This window comes from Scyliorhinus canicula, chromosome 8 (assembly GCF_902713615.1).
Source record: "Scyliorhinus canicula chromosome 8, sScyCan1.1, whole genome shotgun sequence".
NCBI lineage: Eukaryota > Metazoa > Chordata > Chondrichthyes > Carcharhiniformes > Scyliorhinidae > Scyliorhinus > Scyliorhinus canicula.
In genome coordinates this window covers 144,663,124-144,675,623 of record NC_052153.1, presented here as the reverse complement: position 1 = coordinate 144,675,623, position 12,500 = coordinate 144,663,124, and the positions used below count along the sequence as shown (strand labels likewise).

Below are 12,500 nucleotides of genomic sequence, written 5' to 3'. Positions count from 1 at the left end.
GATGGAGCAGAATTTAATACCTGTATTAGACCTTCACCCTGTATTATTGTGCCTCCCTAGCCTAAATCTGCCCCATCACACAATACTATGTTATCTGCAGATTGATACTGAAATCCAGTATCAAACTCCTTCATTTATATAGTATCCTCAGTGGTTTGCACAGTTGCTTCACCGCTCGGGGTCACTGCCAGTGCGGAGTCTGCATATTCTTCCCGTGTCCTTGTGGGTTTCCTTTAGGTGCTGCAGTTTCCTCCCACAGTCCAAGTGCAGGTTAGGTGGATTGGCTATGCTAAATTGCCCTTGGTGTCCAAAAAGGTTAGGTGGGATTACGGGGATATGGTTGAGGCGTAGGCTTAAGTAGGGTGCTCTTTCCAAGGGCCGGTGCAGACTCGATGGGCCAAATGACCTCCTTCTGCACTGTAAATTCTATGATTTATATCCCTTGATTCTCTTAGTATCCAAAGTGCTCTGCACGAGCAACTCAGCTAGTCCTACTCCCCTGTCTTTTTCCCACGGCCCTGCATTTTCTGTCTGTTCAGATAATTGTCCAGTTCTCTTTTTGGAGTCGTTGATTGAATCTGCCTCAGAGTTGTGTATTCCAGATCTTAAACACTTGATGCATGCAATCTACCGCTCTTTGTCTTGAGTATAAGTAATGACTGAACATTTTCAGCTCTCTGGGGTGGAGAATTACAGTTTCACTCCGGGTTGTTTGGGAGGGAGATTGCAAAGAATCTTAGTGTTGAGGAAAATTTGCTAACTGACTGTGTCATCGAAAGATCTAGTTTTGTAGCATTTGTGCCGTGATTCCTTGTATTAAGAAATGAATATCCGCTCATCTGAGATTTTCATTACTTTTTATTTCTGTGGTGATTCTGTGGAAATAAATAATTATTTATACCATGGCAAAATTTCTGATGTATATCAGAAGGCGAAAAGGCCTTTGTGTTAGGAAAAGATTGAAAAATAAACATTTACCAGAACGTTAAACATGTTATGCCTATAAATCTACTCTTGCCTTTAGATAATCCTTTGTGATAAATAGAGAGCGAGCTGTTAATAGTTTAGACATATCCCTGACAGTACAGACTTAAACCGGACCAGTTTCTGATTTATCATACAAATTTATGGGTGGTGGGGTGAAGGGAGCAGAGTTTTCAGTTGAAACTGACAGAGTGTTCAGTGGTTCCAGTGAAACAGATTGAAATTGATGGAAATGTAGTTTATAAACAAATTTGAACAAATGTTTACATTAAAAGTTTATACAATGCTGATAGCATTTTCAAACTTTTGAAATATTCATGCCTATTTTCTATTTTTTTTTAAAAACTGTCTCAAATGATGATTCAGTTGTGGATTAAACACCAGTTTTAACACCACATGCATTATAAAATAAATAAATGCATTTTATGTAATTAGTCACCATAAAAATATGTCCGTGCCTTCAGTGCTAAATCATGTCATTGTCAAGGGCATCCGACTGTTTAATTAAAACAAAGCATCGCGAAGGCCGCTGGCGGGTGTTGACGTGATGTAATTTCTGCCCAGTGCTCTGAATACCAAAAGTGAAGAAATTCAATGAAGCGCGGGTAAACGGCGGGAGTAACTATGACTCTCTGAGACGGGTCTCCCGAGAGCGTCAATTCTGGATAGTTACCCTTGTGGTGTTTTCACGTGTTTTTGTCACCACGTGGAAAGGCGTGCCTCCACGACAGCCTCGCTGGTAAACTCAATAGTAGGAACAGACTATTGAGGGACTAAACGTCAAGAAAAAGCACTAAATGGCTGTGATCTGAGTGGATCTGATATCTTGTGATATTGCCTGTGAAAACATTTTTTGTGGAAATGCTATCAATGATAGTTGAGACCGGATGGGCTGCGTCCCGGAAGACAAAATGCCCCGCAGAAGCGTCAGCAGTAGCGCTCTGTGAAAAATGCTGATGCTGCACATGAAAGGACGTACTGGCGCTGGAGGGTGTGCAGAGGAGATTCACTAGGTTAATCCCAGAGCTGAAGGGGTTGGATTATGAGGAGAGGTTGAGTAGACTGGGACTGTACTCATTGGAATTTCGAAGGATGAGGGGGGATCTTATAGAAACATTTAAAATTATGAAGGGAATAGATAGGATAGATGCGGGCAGGTTGTTTCCACTGGCGGGTGACAGCAGAACTAGGGGACGTAGCCTCAAAATAAGGGGAAGTAGATTTAGGACTGAGTTTAGGAGGAACTTCTTCACCCAAAGGGTTGTGAATCTATGGAATTCCTTGCCCAGTGAAGCAGTTGAGGCTTCTTCATTACATGTTTTTAAGGTAAAGATAGATAGTTTTTTGAAGAATAAAGGGATTAAGGGTTATGGTGTTCGGGCCGGAAAGTGGAGCTGAGTCCACAAAAGATCAGCCATGATCTAATTGAATGGCGGAGCAGGCTCGAGGGGCCAGATGGCCTACTCCTGCTCCTAGTTCTTATGTTCTAGCCAACCTGCCGGGCTAGTAACAGCGTCCATCTCAACCCAGACAGAAGAGGAATCAGACAATACCTCCTTCCCAATTGGGAGCTGGATCTGGGTGCCAGACCAGAAAGACCAGTATCCCCAATAGTTTTTTTTAAAATAATTTTTATTGAAAGAGTTTTTCCATACAGACATTTACCCCTACTAATTTTTAAATTATTTACAACACAATCCCTCTAGGCAAATATCCCTCCCTCGCCCGCCCTCTCGCGCGCACCAGTCCTCCCCCCCCCCCCCCCCCCCCCCCCGCCCCCCCCAAGCAACAACTTAACAAACAAGGCAGCCTACAGTTTCAGACATGAGCAGCGAGCAGACTTGCCCGCGTTACAGTCGTGCATGTCCCCCCACGACCCTTGCTGCCCCCCCCCCCCCCCCCCCCCGGGTTGCTGCTGCCACGACCCCGAACGCCTATCTCTGATCTAAAAAGTCAAGGAAAGGTTGCCACCGCCTGGAGAATCCCTGTACCGACCCTCTCAGGGCAAATTTGATCCTTTCTAGCTGAATATAGCTAGCCATATCGTTAATCCAAGTTTCAACGCTTGGAGGCCTCGCGTCCTTCCATTGAATTAATATCCTTCGTCGAGCCACTAGGGACGCAAAGGCCAGTATTCCGGCCTCCCTAGCCTCCTGTACCCCCGGTTCTACCCCGACCCCAAAGATCGCAAGCCCCCATCCTGGTTTGACCCTGGACCCCACCACCTTCGACACCGTCCTTGCCACCCCCTTCCAGAACCATTCCAGCACCGGACATGCCCAGAACATATGCACATGGTTCGCTGGGCTTCCCAGACATCTGACACACCTGTCCTCACCCCCAAAGAACCGGCTCATCCTTGTCCCCGTCATGTGAGCTCTATGCAGCACCTTAAATTGAATGAGGCTCAGCCTCGCACACGAGGAGGAAGAATTGACCTTCTCCAGTGCATCCGCCCACGTCCCGTCTTCTATCTGCTCTCCCAGCTCCCCTTCCCACTTGGCTTTCAGCTCCTCCCCGGATGCTTCTTCCGCCTCCTGCATTATCTTGTAGATGTCTGATATCTTCCCCCCTCCGACCCAGACCCCCGAGAGCACCCTATCACTCGCCCCCTTACTGGGGAGCAGGGGGAACCCCTCCACCTGCCGCCTAGCAAATGCCTTCACTTGTAAATATCTGAACATGTTTCCCGGGGGGAGCTCAAACTTCTCCTCCAGCCCTCCCAGGCTCGCAAACCTCCCCTCTATAAACAGGTCCTTCAGCTGCCGTATGCCCACCCTGTACCAGCTCTGAAATCCCCCGTCGATGTTCCCCGGGATGACTCTATGGTTCCCTCTTATTGGCGCCGCCAACAGACCTCCCATTTCACCCCTGTGTCGCCTCCACTGCCCCCATATCTTGAGGGTGGCCGCCACCACCGGGCTCGTGGTGTACCCAGTATCCCCAATAGTTGATGACACAAACACTGCTATAGAAGAACCTGAGCGGGCGACCCACCCAACAGAAGTAGTAGCTCTGGTAACCCAGACCTTCTATAGTAAACAATACGCTAAAGGGAACCCGGGAACAGTGACTAAAACAAATCTGGGCGTACAAACTGTGTGCGACGAAACATCCGATGCGGCCACCTTCATGGAAGAGGTCGTTATTGAACCCAGCTATGACCAGAACAGCAGTCAAAGAAGTGACGATCCACTATCCCACCAATGGGCTGTACTGCAGACTGTGCGATTCCGTCCTCTCCAACATGGTACTGTTTAACAGTCATATGACAAAAGTCCATCAGTTCAAGAACATCAGGACCAAATACTCAAAATGCGGCAAAATGGGCGAATACCACGCTATCGCCTGCCACTTTGCAAAGTGCAAAGGAATAAGCGAAACGGCTCCGGCCGGTGCCTTTGGTTGCAGCATATGTGAGAAACGGTTCACAACCAAAATTGGACTTGGGCAAGAAAGGCACAAGCACCCAGCTCTGCGGAACGAGAAAAGGCTCGAATCCACTAAAGTCCTATCCAAGCCGGGGAGGCGACATCAGAAGTGGTCCACAGAGGAGGTTGCCCTCTTGAGACAACTTGTGGTTAGGTTTGAAAGAGAGCGGTTCATCAATAAATAGAAAGCCACTGTCTTGACAACGAAGTCTGTGAAACAGATCTCAGACAAGCGCAGAATCCTGCAGAGAACACAGATGGTAGCCCCAGCAGCAACTGAGGACAATCTTGCAGAAGATGTCCCAGAATCCGAGCCCGAAGGGGAGACGAGCAACCCCAACACGTCAAACCCACGCCCAGAGAGAGTGTTAAGAGCAGGCAGCCGTCCCAAGACTCAGGGACGTTGATGATCAGCAAACGAAAGCTGAACAGTTACTGAGCGTGAGGAACGACCCCAATAGCCGGGCTGAGGGCATTGGGATGGTGCAAAGTATCACAGATTTGCTGCTGACGAGGGGGAAGAAATCCTCCAAAGCTAAAGGGCTTTGCAGAGGTCAGGAAAGAAAGAACAGGAAAGAGAAGTGCAACGTTAACAGCGGTGCACGCAAAAGATGGGCCACCTGAAAAGCGGTTTTAGAGCGACCCAGCTGCTCAACAAGACCAATAGGCGCCAACTGGCAAAACAGATCATGGGCACCCCAGCCACAACCGCATGTCCTCTGCCCATTGAGGGGCTATAGGACAAGCCCAATAATAAGGCGAATGGGAGCAAGTTTGCCACCTACAAAGGCAGTACTGATAAGGGGAAGCCGATGAAACCAATTGCGGAAGAAGAGGTAACAAAAGCGATCAAGGGCGTGGACGAGAAAAGCGCGCCCGGCCGGGAAGGCATGACGTTGTCTGACATCCAGGACATACATGACGAGGATGACACACGGATTCCTCGGCCCTTCTCCCTCTGGTTAAAATCGCTCAAAAAAAGTCCAACGGTCTTGATTCCTACGAAGGATCCTGTGAGGATCAAGAACACCTGAAAGATATTGACAACTGGCGCCCGATTATCATCGGTCCTATGTTGCTTCGCCTGTTCACCAAGATCATGGCGAAACGTCTCAGCGAGACTGTCTGGTTGAACCCTCGGCAGAAGAGTTTCCTGGCAGCTACTCCCGGGTGCAATGAGAACATTACAATCCTTGAGAACATCATAAAGGGAGCGAAAAATAACAGGAAGGACCTCACAGTTGTCGATCTGGCCAAGGCGTTCGACTCGGTTGGGCACAAGCTCATTGTGAAGGCATTATAGAGAATGCAACCACCACCTGATTTCATAATGATGGTCACTGACCTGTACACTGGCAACACTACCATGGTCGAAGGTAACAAAATCAAGCCCTCTGAAATAAAGATAGAGAAGGGTGTCAATCCTATTTAACAGCTTTGGATCCACGGATATGCTCCCTGGAGGAGGCCAACTCAGGGGTCGTCATGCCTCTGGGAGAGAATCAAGTCAACTGCCCTGCTTTGGCCTTCGCAGATGACATAGCCCTTCTGAGTGACTCTCGCACAGGGATGGGAAAGAACCGTCAGACTTTTTGAACTCATACAGGCTTAACAATTAACGTCACTAAGACCAGAAAGCGTGCAGAAGGTGCGAGGCACCCCAAGAGACGCTCGCACATATTTCGGGTGGCTGCCCGTTTGTTAAGATGGCTAGGATCAAACGACAGAACAAGATCCTAGGCCAGCTACGCATGTATGTTTCCAAGTACGGCTGGACATCATACCTAGAACCAAGGCTCGTGGCCAAAGACGGAACCCTCTGGAAACCTGATATATTCAGGAAAGACAAGAAAATAGCCATGGTAGATGTCATAGTTCGTTACGAGGACAACAACATGTCCCTTGAGAAGGCATGGCAAGAAAAAACGCTGAAACATAAACACCTGGGATTGGAGATCACGGAATTGACGGGAGGCTCTGAGCCTGAACACTTTGGTGCAAGAGGCAAATGACTAGACTTGAATAACACCCTGTTCACATTCCTTGGTATCGAAAGATACAAGTCTTTCGTCCAGCAGGTATCCCGACTTACAATATCCCTGATATTCAAAAAGATCAGGATTGGAATCCAGCATTTGAACAGGGAAACCGAGGCAAGTTGGCAACGTACGTGGAGGAATCACTTGCCATCGCGGGTACAACAATGGCCCCAGTTGTCTATAGACAGCCGTCCGTAAGGCTATCCTTGATAATAATATGGGGTTACGGCCCAACTCTGCTGGTTGTGATTGGCTGCAGAGGCTCCATTTGGACTGGCAGTGGATTTTTATGATGTGCTCTGGGGGATTATACAAAGTCCTGGGAAAGTACCCGGAAGATTTCCAGGAAGGCCTGAGTAAGATCAAAGGTGCTCTGGCTAAGATCCACGTAAAATCTGAGGCCCAACAAAAGTTCTTCTGGACCCGCCCAGTTTCCTACGCATTGCTGAAACCAGATATAACCATCTGCCTGTGGGGATTACAAGCCAAGGTGAACAAGGCCTCTTGTTTGGACAGATACCTGATGTCAAGAATAGAGGACTCCGGCGCAAAGCTGGCTGGAGGACACACTTTTTCTAAACTCAACATGAGTCACCCATACCTCCATTTGGAGCTAGACGCAGCTTCCACAAAATTTGTGACATTTAATATTCACAGCGGTCACGTATTTAAGGTACCATGTCGACTAAGACGGCTTGCATCCATAGAAGAAAAGGTGCGAGCATTCAAATAAACCCTTGGGACCCGTGAATTATCTCGGGAAATATATCCATAACTTGGTGACTCTCCTCACACCATTGCAGGCGCTATTGAAAATACACCAGGAATGAGCATGGGGAGTGCCGTAAGAAGAAGCCTTCACCAAGGTGACACAGCGACTGTTATAATCAGGGTTATTGACACACAACAGCTCCTCAAAGCTCCTTTTGCTTGCTTGTGATGCCTCCCTTTCGGAACCAGGCGCCGGGGGTGGGGGGTTTCCGGCCGGGAGACGCGGTATACGTCCAAAACTTTGGAGACGGTGCCCGGTGGATTCCAGGGACTGGGATGAAACAGACTGGACCGGGATCTCACACAATAAAAAAACAAGAACAGATGGTGGGGAAGCATGAGGAAGCAGGGAACCAGCATCAGAACAAACTCCACCGGAAGAACCATTTCACAGCCCCACCGGCCCGTCACAAGGGGTCCTGGGGCATCAAGGGGTCCTGGGGCAGCAGGGTAGCATGGTGGTTAGCATCAATGCTTCACAGCTCCAGGGTCCCAGGTTCGATTCCCGGCTGGGTCACTGTCTGTGTGGAGTCTGCACGTCCTCCCCGTGTGTGCGTGGGTTTCCTCCGGGTGCTCCGGTTTCCTCCCACAGTCCAAAGATGTGCGGGTTAGGTGGATTGGCCATGCTAAATTGCCCGTAGTGTCCTAATAAAAGTAAGGTTAAGGGGGGGGGGGGGTTGTTGGGTTACGGGCATAGGGTGGATACGTGGGTTTGAGTAGGGTGATCATGGCTCGGCACAACATTGAGGGCCGAAGGGCCTGTTCTGTGCTGTACTGTTCTATGATCTATGATCTATGAACCTCCTCGGGGCGGTGACACTGATCAGTGAGGTGGCGGATCCAGGATCCAACATAGGGACTCCGGCATCTACGTTTTCAGACGATAGTCTCGCTTGGGAATGGCCACTGATGTGTCCCCAGATGATCGATGCAAAAACTAAACTCCTCGATACACCCCCGACACAACCCCGCAACAGCCGGCGGTGCAACCGCATGTCAAAGTGCTGCTTAGTTGCTGTATTTCCGAACTGTGAACAGGAAATAAACTACTTTTGACTTACCTTTTTGGGGCTTCTCATTGACGACAATACAAACTTTAATTCAAATACAGAATTAACCACATTAAGAGCAAAGAAAATAGCTTTGCAACTTTCAGTTAAACAGTTCTTAAACACAAGGAAAAACTTAAAACTCGCCATCTATACCTGCGACTAACTCCAATTATGCAATCCAATACAGTTCTAATGCCACATTTAAATAAAGTTAACAAACAGATTACTTGCTTATTTGTGTATTGACCGTTGGAGAGAATTCTTTAAAGAGCTGATGTAGTACACTTCTGCTCAACCTAGCAGCATTTGCAAGACTGCTGTTGAATTTAAAATCCTCCGGTCTTATCACACTCTAAACCAATGGTAAAATTGTAGACAGATCTGTGCCATCCCATTAATTACATCATCTGCATTCCACTAAGATGTCACACGACTCGTTTAGCTAGGAATAAATGTAACTCCATGTCTTCTCTCCAGGGAATCTCCAGCAATCATAACTATATCCCATTAGCCCTTTATATGTAAACAAATGGTTAGAATCAATCATGGCCTCACCTTTTAGACTTCTTAATTACAACTTTAGCTGAGACACAGTCTGGAGACCTTAACCTAGTTTCTTTAATAATATTGCTGCAACAAATATGCATAACGCAAGGTTTTAAAACACTTACTGCAACAGATACAAAATACAATATATACCCATCTCTTACATTCATCACATCTTTTGCAAATTTTGAAATTACCCTGTACACTCAAGTCAAAGTTATTAATAGATATATCAATGCATAGAATAGTACAGCAGTTTGCATTGGCTCAGAGGGTAGTAGTTGAGAGTTCTTGGGCTAGGAAGAAATATCAGGCAAGATTACCACCCATGCTTAGTATACAGTCATTGGAAAATATTGGGGTTGGATGAGTAAATCAGTGTCATGCTGCTGTAAGAAATCTCTGGTTCATTTGGGCAAGTTTGCAGGTCCCTGGGGAGCTATAGTTCAGTTTGAGCTTGCACCTTGAAAAGGGGAGAAAGAAAATTGGTGGGGAAAGACAGGCCCACTTAATTTTTTGAAAATCTCAATTGCTAATTTTTGTAAATTTATGATACTAAAATTCCCATAGAATAGACACTTACAGGAAATTATTTTTGTAATGTCTTCACACTGAATATCCTTGCAGATCGTGGGAATTCCTCCTGGGAATAGAGTGCAAAAGCATTCAGTATTCCGATGCATAATGTAACTCAGCTGCAAATGATTTATTAATAAGTTACCAATACTGATGCCAAGATCAAACATTGATTCTTTACTGTTCTCACCATCAGAATCAATGATGCTGAGAACACAGGCAGTCTTCACTAACTGCCAGCTGCAGTTGGCATCAAAATGAGCTCAAAATTGAAAAAACATACAATTGACACTATATAATTATTAAAACAGGAAAGTAATAGTCTTGGAGAGCAACAATGGTTTCTGCAGAGTAGTTTTTATTTCATGATGTCATCTGATTTCTCCTTGACTTACTGCTTTGTAATATCAATTTCAGTTACCTTTCAGATATAAATATATGTTGTGTTCCAAGTTTCTAAGATACTTCTAAGCCACCAAACCCGTTAGGAGCACCTTGTAACCATCAGTGAATAGATGGATCTTCTCGCTTCCGTGTACTGTATGTCATTTATTTGAGTTGTGTATTTTTACTTCGGTACTGTCCACATAAATTTACATTGTATTTTTTGGAATTTCATCTGGATCTAGGAACAAAAGAACTGTAGGTGTGCCTACACCATTTGGTCACAGTAGTTCAAGAAAGCCACCATCTGGAGTGTAATTAGGAAGACAAATGCTGGCCTTGCAGTGATGCTTGGATCCATGAATGAATGATAAATACAACAGTTGCAATGGGGCTCATTCAGTTGCCCATCTTTCTTACGTGGATACAATGCAAAGTGCATGCATTTCCCAGCAGAGGTCAGCAAAAGGTGTGCAAACATTTGTTTATTTGCACCCCTCTTTTTTAATGTATTTTTTTCCAGATATGTGCAAAAAAAGTAACATATAAAACAACCCACACCATAACCTCACAGTCCACAATTTGTACAATTTTTGGTCTCCATTCCAGTTCCTTGTCTCACTATTGCTGCACTAAAAATAGCTGATAGTTAGAAGTAAGTTAGGAGAAAGTGAGTGTTTAATGGTTTAATAACTGTGGTTGAATAACCTCTCTGGCCCTGAAAAATTAATTTTCCAAGTGTGGAGTCTTCACCCTGGAGACAAAAATTAGCATTAGAGATTTTAAAACTTTATCTCTTTTATCTCTCTCCCTAAGTCCCATCTGTATTTCTCGATCTTTATTTTGCTTCCCGGACATAATTTTAATCTAATTTATATGTCATGCTTTTCAATTACTGGTTTAGACTCTGCATGTCTTAGTGAGGATTTTTCAGTCTGATTAGTAGAAGACCGTTGCTGTTTCTTTCTTTGCTCATGGATGGCATAGATCCCAAGTAGAGGTGCCTCACTGACACAGCAAATATCCACCCAAAAGCTAGTGAAATCTTTGCGGACTGCTGTCAGTGAGATGAATGGCAGGTACTGTTTTGCTGTTGGCCACAAACTTTGGACTGAAAGAACTAAATGTAACAAAGCCACGTGACTGATTCACGAGGTTGAACAATTTAATGGAGGCACTAATTATAATTTTCTCAAATATTGCTACCAGAATTGAGCAAAATAACTGGAGAGTGGAATAAAAGGCATAAACCAGGAATGATTGACCAGTTTGGGTTATCTCAATTGTGGATAGTCCTTGACATATGGAATGATTAAACTGATTAGAAAGGCAGGACAGTCCGCATAAATTTATAAAAGAAAAGTTGTTCTAGATTAATCAAATTCAGTGTTTTGAAGCAATCACTATGAATAAAAGGTATGTTGTTAATTTAACATTCAGGGTTTTGAGAATGTCACATACAAGACTTGTAAAAATTACAACATAGTTATTCATTGGAATAAGCCTACAAGAGTGGAGAGATGTTCAGAGACAGAATGTTGGGTGGGCTGCTGAGTACATCTTTTTCAGATTATTGGACTATAATGCACCAGGAATCTGTGCTGGGATCTCTTTTGTGTTTCTTCTTGGAATATGAGTGATGCCAGCAAAGCCACATTTAAATCTCATTCCTAGATGCTCGTAAGCATTTGTTGATGAGTTTCCTCTTTGAAGTGCTGCAATCTTTGTGCTGATTGTTTCACAACTTGGTGTTAGGTAGTAAATTCCAGGCCATTAACAAAGCAATAATGAAGGAATTCTGGTTGGTGGTGTTTTTAACTTGGAGGTGATATTCCCATGCCATTGCTGCTTTTATGGGGGATTAATCCATGTAGTGTCACTGTTAGATGTTGCATTCTGGAATTTTAACCCAGTGGTATTGAATGAAATAATTTGGAGAGGAACTTGGTAATGATGGTTTTCCCATGCACCTGCTATCCTTTGTCTGGCTGGATAGTTGCCCCATATGTTACTGAAGAGGACTTTATAGAATTGACTGGACTGAGTGTGCCTTCTACATGTTCAATGCTTAACTGGCAGATGAGTGGCCTATTTTAGTTTTGTTTTTTTCTTCTTTGTAGTGCTTTAATACATTTGATGGTTATGGCTTTGGTTTTTCAGCAGGTCAGAGCTCGGAAGTTCAGTGGTGAATAACTCACCTCCTGATTCTCCAAAGCCTATTCACCATCTACAAGGCACAAATCAGGATTGTAGGATCTATAAGCTGGACTGCAGCAACTTGCCAAGCTTCCTTTGAAAGTATCTTCTAAACCCACAACCTCTACAACCTGGAAGATCAAGAGCAGATGATACAAGGGAACACCACTTCCTGGAAGTTCCCCTCCAAGCTATACACCCTTCAGACCTATAATTATATCGTTGTTCCTTCACTGTTGTTTGGTCAAGATTCTGAAACTCACTTAAAAATTTTTTTTAGTGTACCCAATTATTTTTTTCCAATTAAGGGGCAATTTAGTGTGGCCAATCCACCTAACCTGCACATTTCTGGATTGTGGGGGTGAAACCCACGCAGACACGGGGAGAATGTGCAAACTCCACACTGACGGTGACCCAGAGCCGGGATCGAACCTGGGACCTCGGCGATGTGAGACAGCAGTACTAACCACTGCGCTGCCCCAAAATCTCCTTATTTACAGTCGTGTGGGTGTACCTACATC

General features: G+C 45.1%; 1 protein-coding gene across 3 annotated transcripts in view; it reads left to right on the top strand.

Annotated features, from left to right (window-relative positions):
* The window catches only part of xrcc4 (X-ray repair complementing defective repair in Chinese hamster cells 4), a 581,072-nt gene that overhangs the window by 3,945 nt on the left and 564,627 nt on the right, over positions 1–12,500 (top strand). The window contains exon 2 of one of the 3 annotated variants that reach the window (XM_038805362.1): positions 10,029–10,252. The exons of 1 other annotated variant lie outside the window; for it this stretch is intronic. In XM_038805362.1, coding sequence (XP_038661290.1) covers positions 10,147–10,252 — 106 coding nt within the window. In that variant the 5' untranslated portion in view covers positions 10,029–10,146. Of the gene's footprint in view, positions 1–9,864; positions 9,940–10,028; positions 10,253–12,500 lie in introns of those variants that run through there. One more of the 3 variants, XM_038805365.1, reaches the window with a different exon arrangement.